This window comes from Scatophagus argus, chromosome 13, assembly GCF_020382885.2.
Source record: "Scatophagus argus isolate fScaArg1 chromosome 13, fScaArg1.pri, whole genome shotgun sequence".
NCBI lineage: Eukaryota > Metazoa > Chordata > Actinopteri > Scatophagidae > Scatophagus > Scatophagus argus.
In genome coordinates, this window is record NC_058505.1 from 10,605,137 (window position 1) to 10,623,023 (window position 17,887).

The 17,887-nt window shown below is 43.3% G+C and overlaps 1 protein-coding gene across 5 annotated transcripts in view; it reads left to right on the top strand.

The window, feature by feature from the left end:
• The window catches only part of LOC124068792 (zinc finger protein 521-like), a 90,034-nt gene that overhangs the window by 34,123 nt on the left and 38,024 nt on the right, over positions 1-17,887 (top strand). For 4 of the 5 annotated variants that reach the window (XM_046407276.1, XM_046407278.1, XM_046407274.1 and 1 more), the window contains exons 4-5: positions 5,257-8,750; positions 8,932-9,016. In XM_046407276.1, coding sequence (XP_046263232.1) covers positions 5,613-8,750; positions 8,932-9,016 — 3,223 coding nt within the window. In that variant the 5' untranslated portion in view covers positions 5,257-5,612. Of the gene's footprint in view, positions 1-3,793; positions 3,925-5,256; positions 8,751-8,931; positions 9,017-17,887 lie in introns of those variants that run through there. The other variant, XM_046407279.1, reaches the window with a different exon arrangement.

The window sequence follows — 17,887 nt, forward strand, 5'->3', positions numbered from 1 at the left end:
GCCACATCTAGCCAACTGACACTTTTGTTGACAGCCACTGGGAATTATGAGTGTTTCATTTCGACTGGATTTGATGTCTTAAAACGGGGATGTAGCAGGACTACAGTGAGTAAAGCCCAACTCTGGGCCTCTTCCAATAGCTCAGTGTCCTCTGAGTTCTCCGTCCTGAATCAACCGAGTGATTTGTTCATCTGATCGGAATTAGTCCCAAAAACTCGACTATCTTTCTTTCTGTCTCTCAGTCAGGGAAAAAGGAGTCTTAGCTAATGAAAAATTTCCCTCACCACTTCCTCGATTAGATCTTAAGTGGTTGTGTCACAAACAGGGCCGTACATGATAGCGTGTTGTTCAGACACACATTGCTATTTGGGCATCAGAACAGGAAAAGCGTTGAGATGACACATGGATCGTCTCATGGGAGCGACTCACTACTTTTCCCAGTAACTGTAAAAAGATCTCCTCTCTGAATATGAAGTGGGGTCATGGTGTTACATCAGACAAGTTGTCAGCTTTTTGTTTATTCATTGAATCCCCAATCCCCAATGTGCCACAAATACACTCACACAAACACATCTCTTATGACAACCACTACGAACAGATCTGTGGTACAACACACAGGAAAGTAAGGTTTGGCGGCTGAAAGCACGGCCATGCTTTGCTTCAGTAGAATGGCTTTTGAACAAAGTATAGCTTGCTATAGAAGCAGCAGATGACTGATTGCGAAAAACACTTTTCTGATAAGATAAGGTCCTGGAACTGGATAAGAGTTTGGCTTCCTAAATACAGGAGATGTACTCTGTTGCTGTCAGGCAGTGATAAGCCATCTTGAACTGCTTCCAGGACCTCGGACACGAAGGTCCAGGCACCATCACTGAGTTATTCCCAAACCACAGTCCCTGAAAGGTTTTCAGGATGGTGTATTACTAGATAAAAACAATAGAATCACAAATGCCTGTTTAGCAAGCACCGTGTTTCAGAGTGGGCTTTCTCAAATTCTCTGATAAAACAGTAAGCACATAGGTAATTATGTAAGTAAAACAGTGCATTTAATGCACTTTTTCTTAAACATGGTGTACAAAGTGCCATACAAAAAAAAATGCTAGATCAAATTAGCAGAACAGGGCTTTTTGCTCTCTGGGTTTGAGAGGAAAAATAATCATTTTGCTGAGCACTGTGCATATAGATTTTCGTGGTATTTTGGCAAAACGTTATTTCTGTTTAAAGGGTTTCTTACAGTATTTACACTGTCAAATGCAAAACCAAACTTCTTTGCTTTAGCACCAGTGCATCTTACATAGTTTCATTTTGCCACGTATTCATAAAAAGAAATAAGTTCTCTCCTCTGATTCCATTATCAAGTAAATTATTCTATCAAGCATATTTTTTGCTCCACACTTTTGCACCAACAGAGGATTTTACTAGATCTGTTTAGAACTGTTTATAACTCAAATGCAGAGCACACCAGCTATAAATGTATGTGAAGAATTGACAATCCAAAAATTTAATGTTGTCTTCCTTCTGGTCTTGCTATCAGCTCACACTATGACAGAGTTGTATCTGACAACAAAGAACTCAATTGTCATAATTCTTTTTTTTTAAATTATGCATATCATTTAGCATTTCAAATTTGGAGACAATCTTTGCCACCATATGTATTCTAGTCCAAAGGGAAACAGTGTCATCAGGAAAATTAATGACTTGCTCCCCTAAAAATATGTTAATATATCTTGCTAATTCTCAAATACATTAAATGCATAAATGAAAACATTTGAAAGCTATGCCACTGTGCAGAGAAACTGCAAACTTACCTGTTCTCAGCATTAAGGATCTTATTTGAGCAGTAGTATTTACTCTGGGAAATTGTGCTATAAATGAACATAGAGGAAGTGGTGCACAAAGAGTACCTCAGACTGACTGGAGGAAACTGAGACCTGCATGTGAAGGAGGGAATTTTTAGTGGTTACTTTTGCAGTATGGGAAAAAAGAAATACGAAAGTTGCACAGAGCAGTTTCAAATGTTTTATTAACCTTCCATAAATTGATTCTTTGAACTTGACAGGCTAAGCTTTCTGTTTAATTCTTAAAAAAGTTTTCATGTACTGTAGCTTATCTTACTACTAAATATGACTGCGGCACATTTTATGCCATCCCCTATAGAAGCACTCCAAATGAGGTTGTTTTGTTCCATATAGGAGACATTTGAAAGAGAAACAGGGAGGGGGTATGGACAGAACTCCCAGAGAGGGACAGGCCTTAAGATGGAGGTCTTCCTCCCAGGACGTGACAGGCTGTTGGCTGGAGGATGCTCAGGAAGGCCTTGGCAGACCAACAAAGACAGCCCTTCAGCTGCAGGGTGTAGTTTTTCAGGCCCCAGCATCCCCTTTGGCAGCAGCACAGAGAGTGCTGGCGTGCACAGGCCCCCGGCCCGAGAGACAGGGAAGTAAGGCCCGTTCTTTTATTTACTCAGGCTGCTGCTGAGGCCTGGGCATTTCTTGTCTGGGTGAAGAAGGGAAAAAAACAAGTCTCTCTCTCTTTCCTCTTGAGGTCTCCTGAGGAAAATTGCTCTTTCATCTGCAGTTGTTCACACACTTGTTTCGGCCATTGCACTTGCATCTGTGTACTCTATGTGTATGTATGTCTGCGCACATAGTGTGTAGTGTGTACATTTAGGCTGTCTTGTGTGTTTACTACTGAGTTTGCATGTGTGTGTGTGTCTGTGTGTGGATGGGTATTTTACACAGTCACATTGTGAGGTCCTGCCTTAATTATGGGGACAAAATGCAAGTCCCTACAATGTAAATCATTAAACAATAGGATGATAACTTGTTTTACAGTTAGGTTGAGGTTAGAGGTAGGATTAGGCAAGTAATGTTGGTGTTGGTTAAGCCTCCAGGAAATTAATGTAAGTCTATATAATGTCCCCAAAAGTGATGGAAACAGTGTGTGCCTGTGTGTCTGTGTTAAGACCCACTGTAGGATAATGTGGAATAACTGTACCCTAAAAGACGGGATTTTTCAGGGGGGGTTGTTCAACCATTTTGATTTCCGACACAGTAAGACAAAGGACTTTTTTTTTTATGTATTCAGTTAGTTTGGTATGCTGATACCACAAGAACAAATAGACAATAGATCCTTAACAGGTGCACCTTACAGGCAAATTACAAATTACAATACAGCAATTTAATATTAATATTTTGGTATTATTTTATTGTGAGCTTCTACAATATCTCAAAAACCTAATATTAGCATAGTTATTTGCACATCTAAACATGTTCATTCTGCTAGTTGAACTCAAGCAATGTTTGCAACTCCCACATGTCCCCCACAGATATGACTTTATCTATGTTTGTTATTGGAATAAAGGCACGAAATAAATAATATACATCAAGTAAACAAACAAAAAAAATGGATGAAATTGTCCTGGCAGCTTACTGATGTCTCAAGGCAAAGACATCCTCATTTAAGACAGTAGAATTTAATTTAGCCTTGTATACGGATCCATTTATTTGTTTGTTTTATACTATTGTCTCAAAGCCAATATGTTTGACTGTAAGGCATTGGCTGGGGTCATTCTTCTTGCACTGTCTTCTTCTCCTGTACCCTGGGAGGCAGTATGAGAGAGGGCAGATCCGCCCCCTCTGTGGAGGAGGGCATAGCACTGAGTCACCCATCCTCCCTCAAAGCAGAGAGAGAGAGAGAGAGAAATAGCATTGAGACATGTGTGAGAGATAAAGCAAGTAAACCAAGCAAGGTTTGCTCCTTGAGTGAGATGTGTGTGCAGAGTGGGCGCCTTGCCAGGGGTGGGAGGTTTCCGGGAGGGCCACGGTGTGGAGGTGGGCTCTCAATGTGCCGCTTTCAGCAGTTTGGAGGGGCAAGGGAATGGCCTCCGACCCCATCTGTTTCCTGAAGATAGGCCTGATGGGGGTAAGTGCTCAGAGAGGGCATGATATCCTGACAAAGGGCAGATCTCCCAGCAAAAACAACAGAAAGGGGAAAGAGAGTGAGAGAGAGACTTAGATTTGTCAGCTGAAGGGGAGTACAGAAGTTGGATCCTGGAAAGAGCTTGTGCTTTTCCTTCGTCCCTCTCATAAATCTTTGCAGTTTCCTCTTGTTTTTCCCATTCCAAGTTTTGGCCTTTTGACACAGTTTTTTTTTTTTCTGAAGGGTTGGGATTACGTTGTTTTATTTAGGTAAGGAAGTTCACAGCACTTAGAATTCGGCAGCGGGAAGAAGTGGTCTGTAACCTTTTGAACTTGTGGAAAGTGGTGGTCTGTGTTTTCCATTGATACCACTGTACAGTGAACCAGTAGAATGGAATGTCGGCAAAGAAGCGATTTGAATAGGGAGACATTAAACCGAACTGTGTTCTCTGGTCATTCTCTGCACCTGCTTGTCCTTGAGTGAGATAGCTAGCCACTTGGTTGGCTTCCCTTATCCGTTTCCATGCTCCCACCCCACCCCCCCGCATCAGCACAAGGCACATTCATCCATCCAGTATCAGTTGCCTCACGGCTTAGTGGAGTCCACACAGACAAATATGATAATAATGAATATTCTATAATCTGATATTTATTGAGTGATGTCCTGAAATGCCCCTGGTTCATGAAAATCATTTATTTTGCTGTTGAAGGTTCCTAAAGGCTATGCATAGCTGTGGTCTAAATTGCACATTTAATCTTCTCTTACACTCTTGAGAACTGTTTTTTCTCTTGTCTTAAGGTCATTTCAAGGGCTCTTATTTTTCAAAAATATTCTAGTAATTGTTCAGGAATAATAAAAATGTCCTAATTTACCTCATGCGGAGCTTACATCCTAAAGTACACAAATTGTCTTGTGTTGGCTTTAAATGTCAGAGAGATTGTGTTTTGTGTCACAGTGGGCTAAGCCATTACATGGCCACATACAAGGTTAATTGTAGTAAAAGTATTTCCACTTATTCTCTTCCCTAATTATACTTAAAATTGCATATTTAAATGTAACTTTTTAGTTCACACCTAAGGAGAGGTATTGTTTCCACTGAAGAAAAAAACGGTTGCGAAGTATTCTGAATTCATACACCACAACCTTATAATTACTCTGACAAATAACACCACAGTGGCCCACCTTTTCTATTCAAGAGTGAGACAAATGAGCTGTTAATACAGTCTTACAAAACACACCTCTCACTCACTCTCTCCCTCTCCCTGCTTTTTTCCTCTTACTTACCCTTGATACCCTCTTTTCTCCCTTTTTCCTTCTTTCTGTCTTCTTCTCCAGATGGTGCCGATCTTGAGGATGACCCATCATGTTCATGGCCAGCATCATCTCCCTCCAGTAAAGATCAGACTTCTCCAGGACATTGCGAGGACTATGATTTTGGCGAGGAAGAAGGGGGCCCTGGCCTGCCGTACCCGTGCCAGTTCTGTGACAAGTCCTTTAGCCGCTTAAGCTTCCTCAAGCGTCACGAACAGAGCCACGGCGATAAACTCCCTTTCAGCTGTACCTTTTGCAGCCGCCTGTTTAAGCACAAGCGCAGCCGAGATCGCCACGTGAAACTACACACTGGTGATAAGAAGTACCACTGTGGAGAGTGTGACTCTGCCTTCTCCCGCAGTGATCACCTCAAAATCCACATGAAAACTCACGCCTCTAACAAACCCCACAAGTGCCCTGTGTGCCGCAGAGGTTTCCTCTCCTCCAGCTCTCTTCACGGCCACATGCAAGTACACGAAAGGGGCAAAGATGGCAGCAGCTCGAGCCTTTCTAGAGCTGATGAATGGAAACTGAAAGAAACCCGCAAATGCAGCCGTTGTGAGGAGGGCTTTGATGTCCCAGAAGACCTCCAGAGGCACATTGCAGAGTGCCACCCTGAGTGCTCTCCATCCGAGGATGGAGGCCTGGGTGCCACCTTGCAGTGCATCTACTGCCATGAGCCCTTCAGTGATGAGGGCACCCTGCTGACTCACATTGACCAGGCCCACAGCCGAGACAGGAAGGGCCACACTTGTGCTATCTGCTCTGAGCACTTTCTGTCTGTTGAGGACCTCTATGCTCACATGGACATCCATCAGCTCCCAGAATCTAGTAACCACAGCAACAGTCCGTCCTTGCTGACTGTGGGCTACACCTCTGTTTCTAGCACCACTCCTGATTCCAACCTCTCTGTCGATAGCTCCACAATGGTGGAGACAGCACCACCTGTACCCAAAACAAGGGGGAGGAGAAAGAGGGCTGCTCAGAACACTTCAGACCTGGGAGGACGTTCTTCTAAACAGCCTAAAGTCTCCTACAGTTGCATTTATTGCAACAAGCAAGTGTTCTCCAGTTTGGCTGTGCTTCAAATTCACCTGCGAACCATGCATCTGGACAAACCAGAGCAAGCTCACACTTGTCAGTTTTGTTTGGAGGTTCTGCCCTCTTTATTAAATCTAAATGAACATCTTAAACAGGTCCACAATGCAGAAGACCATGCTGCCCTGTTAGCCAGCTTGCCTGATGCTCTCCTTCAGTGTAACTTCTGCCCTGAGGTACTGAGTGACCTCAATGCCCTCCAAGAACACATTCGCTGCTCCCATGGCTTTCCCAGCCCTGTGGCCAAGGAGAGCAATGCCTTCTTCTGCCCCCAGTGCTTCATGGGGTTCTTGACAGAGGCCACCTTGGAGGAGCATGTTCGCCAGACTCACTGTGATGGGGGAAGCCTGCGCTTTGACTCCCCCTTGGCTGTAACTCCCAAGGAGTCTATAGTGGAGGTGTACTCCTGTTCGTACTGCACCAATTCCCCCATATTCAATAGTGTTCTGAAGCTCAACAAGCACATCAAGGAGAATCACAAGAATATTCCACTGGCACTAAACTATATCAACAATGGAAAGAAATCCCTGCGTACTCTCAGCCCCTCCTCTCCAATATCTGTGGAACAAACTGCCATTCTGAAACAAGGCAGCTCACGTAATGCCAGTGAGTTTATATGTAACCAGTGTGGAGCAAAGTATACCAGCTTAGACCTTTTCCAAACTCACCTAAAAACCCATTTGGATGGTCTGCAGCCTCAACTCACCTGTCCACAGTGCAACAAAGAGTTTCCCAACCAAGAGTCCCTATTGAAACATGTTACTATCCACTTCACTATAACCTCCACGTATTACATCTGCGAGAGCTGTGACAAGCAATTTACTTCAGTGGATGACCTGCAGAAGCACCTACTCGACATGCATACCTTTGTATTCTTTCGTTGCACTCTGTGTCAGGAGGTTTTTGACTCAAAAGTGTCTACCCAGCTCCACCTGGCTGTAAAGCACAGCAATGAGAAAAAGGTATATCGGTGCACCTCTTGCAACTGGGACTTCAGGCATGAGACTGACCTACAGCTACATGTCAAACATAGCCATCTGGAAAACCAAGGCCGTGCCCATCGCTGCATTTTTTGTGGGGAGTCTTTTGGCACAGAGGTGGAGCTGCAATGCCACATCACCACTCACAGCAAGAAGTATAACTGTCGCTTCTGCAGCAAAGCCTTTCATGCCATTGTCCTTTTGGAGAAGCATTTGAGGGAGAAACACTGTGTGTTTGATGGAAAGGCACAGAACTGTGGTGCTAATGGCTCTACTGTAAGTGGAGGGGATGGCCAGCCTAAAGAAGATACAGAGCTACAAGGTCTCATAACCAACAGCCACGGTCCAGGGGCGGCAGGAGGCTCTGTGGTGGAGTCCCAGAACAGTCATGATGGAAGTGAGGAAGAGGTGGACACTGCTGAACCCATGTTTGGGTGTGACATCTGTGGTGCATCTTACACCATGGAATCACTCCTCACAAACCACCAGTTGAGAGATCACAATATACGTCCTGGTGAAAGTGCCATGGTCAAAAGGAAAGCTGAAATGATCAAGGGCAACCACAAGTGCAATGTCTGCTCCCGCACCTTCTTCTCTGAGGCGGGGCTGCGGGAACATATGCAGACCCACCTTGGGCCTGTCAAACACTACATGTGTCCCATCTGTGGGGAGCGCTTCCCTTCTTTGCTCACTCTGACTGAGCACAAAGTGACCCATAGCAAGAGTCTGGACACAGGTAGCTGCCGAATTTGTAAGATGCCACTGCAAAGCGAAGAGGACTTCCTCGAGCATTGCCAGATGCACCCTGACCTGAGGAACTCCCTGACAGGTTTTCGCTGTGTAGTGTGCATGCAGACAGTCACGTCCACACTGGAACTCAAGATCCATGGTACCTTTCACATGCAAAAGACAGGAATGTCCGCCAACCAACCCATGGGCCGTAGCAATGTCAACTCTCAGAACCAGCAGCACCACCATATCCAAAAACCTTTCAAGTGCGCCTCTTGTCTAAAAGATTTCCGGTCAAAACAAGACCTGGTGAAGCTGGACATCAATGGACTGCCTTATGGACTCTGTGCATCCTGCGTGACAGCAGCTGGGTCCAAGAGCTCCAGCCCAACAGTAAATGGAGGGCGGCAGCAACCAGGTGGAGCCACCACTCCAGCAACAACAAACACATGGATCCAGGGGGAGAGTCTTAGCCCTGGAGATGGGAAAGTCAAAGCTGTCTCTTCATCCTCCTCATCCTCTTCCACATCCTCATCATCCGCTGCCAAGACACGATGCTCCAGTTGTAATGTGAAGTTTGAGTCTGAAGCAGAGTTGCAGAACCATGTCCAGACAGTGCATCGGGAACAGGTTGGGGACAGCACCACTGGGCAGCTCAAGACCCCCCAGGTGTCCCCCATGCCCAGAGCCAGTCCCTCACAAACTGAAGAGGTATTGTTAATTAGGTGTTGTATTGAATGAGGGTTGAATAGTTCATGAAAACATGCTGAGCTGAGGTTACAGATTGTTCTATATTTCTGTGACAAGCTGGTTAATCAAAAATGATTTCCAATTTGTCATGTTAATTTTTATTCAAAGTCAATTGCAATAATCCATTTCTTCTTATTTACAGAAGAAAACATACCAGTGCATCAAATGTCAGATGGTGTTCTACAGTGAATGGGACATCCAAGTTCATGTGGCCAACCACATGCTGGGTAGGAGATAACTCTTTTTGTTTCATTCATTATGGTCTCTGTTGCACTCCTGGACCAAAGTCATAAAAAACACTGCTTTTGTAATATCTATGTAAATGTGTTTTTCTTCATTTCCCAATGTATCTCTACAGTGTAGCATAGATTTAATCAATGAAGCTTTTATGTGTGTGATTTCAGGGCTAGAGGGAATGATTTTGTGTTACCGTTATTGATACAATATACCAATCACAAAGGAAAAATTCACTGAATTTCACTACAAGGATTTGATCACTTCAAAAAAAAAAGAAAGAAAAAAAAATCTAAATCAGAAATAGTCTTTTCATTCTTCTCAATAGTTAATCACACACTAAGGACTGATGTGATATATGTAATCAAATATTTGACCCTGTCTCATTCAGGCTCACAAGTATCTGGATCACATCACCAAATAGGTGGAATTATTTTAATATTTTAAACATCAACTGCATCCCCAGTGTTGTGCATTTATAAACCCATCATCTTCATTTCCTCATGCATGTGAATGGTTTAATATTGTACGTGTGCATGCTTGTGGAGCAGAATCTCTCCACTTCAAACCACTGTATTAGGGGTGTCGCGATATACCGATACTGACAATAACCACAAAACAAAAATTTGAAATATTGATATTGTTTTAAAAATATAGATATGATAATGTCATCTGAGTAATCCAGCACTGGATATTGTCCTTATCAGTTCATCTGGTTGCCTTGTCACTATTCAGTTGTGTGGCGTATTTGTTCTTTTTGTACTTTTTGTACAGTTAAGGTTATAGAATTCTCTCACCTCCCTACACTGTTATTTTGAGCGTAATTCTTTCCCAAATAGCAACAAAACACACAATACACAAAGTTAAGGATGAATTTGACTGATATATATTTTTAAAAATTTACATTCATACCCTGATAATGTTATCATGAATTATTTTGGTAACGATAACCGTGTAGTGAAAATCTGATATCGTGACAACCCTACACTGTATCAAGGTAGTTTGAAGTACTGGAAAAATACAGATTATTAAAATATTTAAATACCAAAAAGAAAAATATGAATATATACAAAACCATGTTTTAAAAAAATACTATTCCACGGTTTTGAAGATACTCCACATTGCTACTGTACAATATTTTGTTTGTTTATTGTGCCTCTTCACTTTAGTCTGTTTAGATGGCTGAGATCTGAATACAACATTTAGTAAAACACTCATGTTACCTGCATTTAATGATGAACTGAAAAAATCAATATTTGATTTTATTACATTTTGTATCACAAAATTATTCCAAATTTCTCATTTTCTTTCACAAGATTCCTAACAAAGAGTTCTGGTGTAAGACTAACCTCCACACTTTTGGTTGTCATTTGTATGCAAGGAAGAATAATTTGTAAAGAACAGACAATTGGAAAACAGGTTTTCTTGCCTGCAGTAAGGCGTCTGAATTCCGGTCTCACGTTCCTTTATTCATTCATTTATTCAGCTCGTTTGGCGGCTCTTTCATTACACTGCATTATCTGTTGTCTTCAGTGGGAGAGAGACTCATTGATCTGGAACCAGACCGCCTCTCTGTTTGGGACACGCTTCTAGGCGCAGGTGAATTTAAACACGGTGGGCAATTCTATCAGGACCGGTAGGCAATTCTATCAGGGACCCACTGTTTGTGCATAAACAATCAGAAGCATGTGATTTGTGATTTTGATGCTTCGGTGTATTTGCAAAGGAGAGAGACGAGCTGAGAGTGTGTAGGTGTGTATTTTGTATTCATCTTTGCGATCTGCTCACCCACTATTCTACTGGGGGTGCCTAATACAGTACCATGCCAGCATTAGTCCTTTCTCTCGCAAAGGCAGGCACGGAGCACACTGGGAGGGTAGAAAACAAACCCCCCTACTGGTTATTTTATGTCTGTCAGCCACACAAGCACACAGTTCCCCCATAATAGTGGAATTCAGACAGCTTAAGATAACAGGAGGATAGGTGATTGGGTTATTGTCTGATGTCTTACTTCTCTGATATGCCATTGCTTTGTATTCAACATGATCACGGGTTTCATCAGACTCCTCTAAAGGGTTTCTGTTAGATGCATTTGTTTTGTGATCTCTAAAATATGGAGGAAAACAAAACTCATTGCAATGAAAATTTGGTAGAAAAATCAAGTTGTCTACAAGTGACTGCAGGAAGAAAGGAAAATAACGAAAATATGTTTAACTGAAGGGGTATAACGAAAAACCTCACCGAAGCACTGGGTTAGTTGTGCTACAACACTGATGTTGTGCTTTTACATAGCTTCTCAAGAACTGGTCCATTTTAATGTAGAATGGGATTAAATTCAATCCAGCCTGTAATCACTGCAAAGCCAATTTGGGCCAAAAACACAGGGAAAAAAATACCAATTTGGAAAAGCTCTAAATACCTTCTCTACTGAAAAAAGGGACACTTTCTCCTTTTAATGGCCATCTGCACAGGAGAGGGGAAACAGGGGGCTGGGGTCATCTCCGCTCAGCTGTCAGCGTTATTAGCGTAGGTAATGGAGCAGACGCTGGATTCATAGGGGTGTTGTTTTCATCCATGCCCCGCTCCATGGTGTCAGTTCACACTGATAACTCTATATATAGTGATGTGCCGTGACATAACCATAGTGCTAAGTGTATGGAACAACAAAACCTGAGCCTGTCTCACCCAGACAAGTTCGTATTAGCTGTCTGTGTAATACAATAGTCTCCCTAAACCAAGTGCACTCAGCCTCCACCCTCACCTCCTGACATTGGTCCGAGGTGCTTGTGGATGCCTCTTCTATATGACTGCCAGCACATTTTGATACTTAGATACTGCAGCTCTGTTGTCCAGCTATTCAGCATTTACTATGATAATAGAGGTAAATGACAACCTAGGAGATGGCCATGGGTGCAGAAGGGTGTGTTGCAGACCAGCCCCAGCCAAGCCTGTGAACGGCCCCACGTGTTTTAAGATGGAGACCGCAGCCTGCTAGGGCCCAGATGGATCAGTACACATTTGCTGTACAGCTGGTCGCTCTGTTTGGGGACCTGGTGTGATACTCCTATGGAGAAAAAAATGATATCGCCACCATCCAAGGAGCAATTTAATAGCAGGCCAGAAGACAGCTGGCCACTCTTTAGTTTAGAGTTTTTTTGGCATGGCTCACTTACAGAATTGAGGGTGTCCGATTTTTCTCCAGAGGCACACGGAATTGTACGGCTTTCAGCTGCTGCAGTCGGCCTTTTATTTCTATTTGTCTTTTTGACTAAAAAACAAATCTGTCCCTTCCTTCAATTTGGCATGTTGATCTGTAGTAGTTTTATTGGAAAATATATTTAACGCAGTGCTTACACAAAGTTTTTTAAGGACCTTTGAAGGTCTTTCATTGACACAAAAGCCTGTTTGGTTTTATCAGCATGCCATCATGCCACCCCATTGCTTCACTTTGACCCCACTGTAAACTATGACATTTGGAGCCTCGTGGGGGGCACGTTTGGCCCATTTATCGCACTGTTTCAAATGTCCCTGTGTGGATTTTCACAGCCCTGACATGTTTTGAAGCAACAGCTCTGTCTTAGAGGGTTTTAAAGGTGAAAAGGGTTTTTGCTTTTCTGTTATATTTGCTTTCAGTCCAATTCTCATGTTATTCCTGTCTATTCCAAGCAGCCACTGCCAAGGTGGCAGTGCTCAGAAGGACAATTGTAAACAAACAAACCAAACCACATCCCGGAAAAGTGTTTTTGGGGTCACCTCTACGGATTTTTTGGGTTGGTGACAGCACTAAGCTTGAAGCCAAGTCAGGGAGGAGCCTTCTCTCACAGACAGGAGCCGGTGGCCTGGTCAGCCCAGGCAGAGGGGGGGCACTGGAGGGGTGGAAAGGTTCGGGGGCGGAGAGGGAAAGGCACATTTGCTGTACAGCTGGCCGCTCTGTGTGAAGCAGGCACTGTGGGCCGTTACAGAGCTGGAGAGGAGAGCAAGTGAGAGGCCTTTAGCTCTCCTCTAGTTTCTCCTCCTCCTCTCTGTTCTGTCTTTCTCCTTCCCCCCTCTCTCTGTCCACTGTCTCTCCATTTTCGGCTCACTATCTAGCTCTCAAATTTTCGTATTAACCGCACTCCAACCTGGCAAAACGTACTGCATTGGCTGATTGTTGAGGAACAGACAGGAGCCGCACTGTAGCAGTGTTTGAAGCTGAAAGCCTTGCTTTGTTTCTTGCTAAGGGCCTCAAATTATCCTCGACACATATCCTCTTGTCTTGGGACCCTAGAGCAACTTGGCCAGTGTACGCTGATTACATGGTCTCCATCACTGTCTCTGCCCTTGTGGCAACACATTTACTACTACATTAAGTGCTGTTTTTCTCCTGGTGCATAAACAGAATATGGTATTTTCATTCTTTGTTTGTTTTTCCATAATCCTCTTTGATTAGGTGTGTCTGATGGTGTTCCCTCAGTTTCTGGGACTCATTCATGGAGCACATACACATGTAATCTGCTAACAAACATGGCCAAGCACTCCTCATTTGACTCCTAGGGGGCTGGATCAGAGTCAGAACTCAATAGACAACACAGCACAGGAACAGGATCAATCTTATGAAATAAATAAGAGAACAGGCTTGGACCAGCCAGTGGAAACAAAGGAAATCATGCATGCCCTATACTGAGTGTGATATCTGCCTGCTTTTATTAATTGGTGATTAATAACGCCTCTCTGTTCGTTAGCGCAGTCACCTCCCGTGCAGCCAAGTGTGTTGCTGCTAATATGCAATTATGCGCACCTTACTGCTCGTTACATTATACCTCTCCCTGACTAATGTGGTGTCCATGAGGAGAATAGGAAACAGAGTGAGCTGCAAAAAAAAAAAGAAAGAAAGAAAGAAAAAGAAGCTATCAATAAGATTCTCACATTCATTGAGTTACCTACCTGTCTGGATGGAAAACGAAAAAGAACTTTCTTACAAATTCCTCAATGTAACCAGGAGACTGCATTAAAAGTTTTACAGCATTGCAGAGACTGTTTTGCTCTTCCTGGTGTTTTTGTTGTAAAGCAGAGGTAATTGACATCACCATGGGGATGCTCTGTTGCTGGGCCAGACAAGCTCAGTCTGATGTGGTCCTTATCTATTGATTTTCCTGACATTTCCCCGCACTTCACAGACTAGGCCAACATGTGAGAAAATATCTGATGCTCTCAGTTCATACAGCCTGTTTGTACAAACTCGGAGCGAACACTCACTTCCCCTTACTGCATTGCAATTGGTAGGTTGATGTCACCATGGTGATCTGGGGGAAATTCCTTTCAGTGACTGGTTGAACTTTGCTCATTTGCTGAGTTAATCACTAAAGAATAAATTACAAAAAAATACACCAATATCCTACAATTTTTCTCTGAATTGAAAGAAATCATCTAATCACAGATTCATTGATGTACTTTAAAAATCCTCCCATGCAAGTCCAGTTGGGTACTTGGGTGACCTGAATAGAGGTAGGCTCTTCCTGTGCTTCTGGCCATGTTTTATTGATATACAGGAGGGATGTCTCTTTTAGAGTGTTAATGCCAACCCTTGTTCTGAAGTGAAGCCCATAAATACTGGATGATCAGAATTAACCTCTGCATTACTCCACCTCCCTATGGTCTCTGAGATGTCACCAAGGCCGTAGGTGCACGCGCACCCCTGGTCTGATGGGGTTGCTTAGCAGTCTGACTGGAGGGGGGCTTATGGGAGAAGTGCAAACAGACAGTCCTGCCTTAGTAAAGGTCAGAGCTGCAACCTACACCTCTCAAATCCCAGCCTGGCCCTGATGGGACCTGGGTTCCAAGCGTGCCTAGAGATGCTTGTGGTAAGGGAGAATTACACTGAGAATGAAGTGCCGCACTACTGCTGAACTGCATTGCTTTTAGAGGTTGTCAGCACCAATAGTAGTGTGACAGATCTGATCTAACTTTGTGTAGTGGCTCTTACTTGGTGTGTTTTTGGAATGACATGCACGCTGGGACAGCAGTAGCTGTCATATGCTACTGAGTAGGAAAGAGTTTCAATGATGTTCTCAAAATTGTTGCTAAGTATGGCTTCATAGGCGCAGAGAGGTTTGTTCAAGAATACAAACAAAGTACCCCAAAAAGTTTTAGCTGTTTTTATTGAGCACAATGGTGGGTTTCCAAAGTACCATGTAACGAATGACTATCCTCATCGAAGTTTGGCTGTGTGAATGGCAGACATGGGAGGAGAGGGGAGGAGGGTAGGGTTCTGAAAGGCCCCCCAGCGTCAAAGCCTTAATAATCATGTGAGCAGCGCTGGACTTCATTACCCTCCTGTTCGACAGGCCGAGTGCCAGCCTGGATTGCTGGCTGGCTGTGGCAAGGTCAACGGCGGAGGAAAAACCAGTTACTGTGTTACTCTGGAGCGGAATGGAGAGGGGCGGCCATCTGTCAGCTCAGGCCTGCCATACCCGCAGAGCAAATGGACACGGGCGGCCAGAGGAGAGGCCACAGACACCCATAGAGCTAAACCCAGTGAGCATAACAGTGAGGCATGGACACAGATGCAGCCAAAGAGATGGGCCTTGATACCACTAAAACACATATATACACACACACACACACACACATTGCGGAGAAGATAAGGCTATCTCCAAGAAATTTGGCAGCGGGTTGTGTGTGTTTATGCATGTTTGTTTTTAGTGTCAGCGCACTATTGGGCCCCTACTGTTTTAAGTCCAGATGGCAAACCATTTGATAAAAAGTTGATAAAAGTTTTGCTTGGCTTGCCAACGGTAAATGTTTTAATCCTAGTGTTCCTTTATAGAGATAAATTCCTTGTGAATCTAGGTGCCGAAAATATTGTCATGCCTTTTCACCACATGTCAGCAGGGACCACAGGCAAGTCAGGGATCTGGTGGAATGTTTTCTTCCTAATGACAGTACAAAAAACAAAAAAAACAAAAAACAAAAAACACCTGCATTATATATACTCAGATGTCATGGTTTTTCATATCAGACTCTGATTTTAGTGTTTCCCCTTGCTGGCTGTTTGTCGGTGTCGGAGTCATACCAACCCTCTCTGTGAGGACCTTTACGATGCCCTCTGGCCAAAGTGGAAGAACCCTGTGGAATGTTCCAAAGCTCTCTAATAGGTTTCAGGTGCTGCGGGCCACCGGCCAGCCCCCCACCATCACCCCACTCTGTGTCTTGTGTGATAGGACTCCCTGCTCAACAGTCAAAGCACCACCATTTCTCCTCTAAAGGAGAGAGGGCAGAGCTATGACATGGATACTCATTGTTGTTTACCATAAAATCTTTGTTTGTCTTTGCTTTTATCAGATATTTACTCTATCAGTGGCTCATTTTGAATCCTGTGCATCCCCTTAAACTGAAAATAGTGACATTTAAGTACAGGTCAAATACAAAGTCTAGCGGTGTCTCCTACACACATGCTTGAGATTCCAACAGAAATGCAATTTGCATCCGCACTGTCCCACACCGCAACTCAGCATAGCTTAAGTTCCTCCTTGTTTTCCTCCTGCACCAAGAATACCGACCCCCCGGCTTGAACGTTAACATGCTCCGGAAAACAGGGAGATGGTCCTGGGCGATTCCCCTCACATTAATGGAAATCACACAGGAACTCCCTGGATGAAAGCTTTATTAGTTATTAAGGTTTAATGTTGATATCAGTGCTTATATGTTTACTGGAGTGCACGGTGCTGCTGATGTGGAATTGTCAGAGAGGTGCAGATTTAGTAAGGAATTAGTGTACACCCAGGATTTAATTAAGGGGATCTATTTCCATCTTGTTAGAAAGAGATAATGTGAGTACTGCATGCATCATAGGTTACCATATTAAATGCTGCTTCCTGTAACAGCATTATATCCACTACAGTAGTGCTTGCAGATTACAGAAAAGAAACAATGTTCCATATTTGGCTGGTAGAAATGTAGCTGAAAGACAGCTTAAAGCAGATAAGCTCTCACTGTACTGCATATGTGTTACTAGACATGTTTGATTTTTAAATAATAGGTTGTTGCATTTTCTTTGGTGTGTGCGTCTTTTAGTGTGCAAACACAGTGACAAAACACACATAATATTCATTAGAGGTAAAACGGTCACAATCGCACTCTTTTCATGTGTCTCATTCTATTTCCAGCATGACAGTGGAGTGTGAACACAGAAGCGACATGGCCTCTTTGTCTCTCCATTTGTCCCACCGCAGCCTAGAGACGTAAACCTTAAGCCACTCACTCTCTGATTAATCTTTAACATTTATAATTACTAATTAAGTTAGTAAGAGACTTTTAATGTAGTGCTCCTTCAATGGGGAGCAGAGAGGACAACAGATCATTAGCTTCAATAATGAACGCGGATGAGACAGATAATGGCCTATGATAGGTGAATACTGACAGTTATATTAAATGAGGCGAGTGTATGGGAAACGCAGTGAGCAAGTGGCACTTCAAGGATTCAAAGGCACAAGGAGACAAGGTAGTGAAACGCTCCAATAATTCCAGGAAGGCCTTAAAGTATCAGGAAGTCTTTTCGATAGTTTTTCCTAATCAAAACATTTATCTGTAATGCAGTCAAGTTTATGTTAGACTATATGTATCACATAATGTATATCTGCAGGGGTAATTGCATCAACCCCAGTTTCAAGCACAGATTTTATTTATTCATTCACACTGGTTTCATTGAGTTTTTGGTCTCCCTAATGTCTTCGGTGTATCTCATTATCACATTATTACATTAGTGTCTGCATTATCCTGGTGGCTGTAAGTTGCTGCCCATTAAAAGAGTCATTTCATCTCAGTTTTTTTACCTTAACGACGATGCTACTCTGGCACATTCCCACTTTGGGGAAGGTGCTTATGCC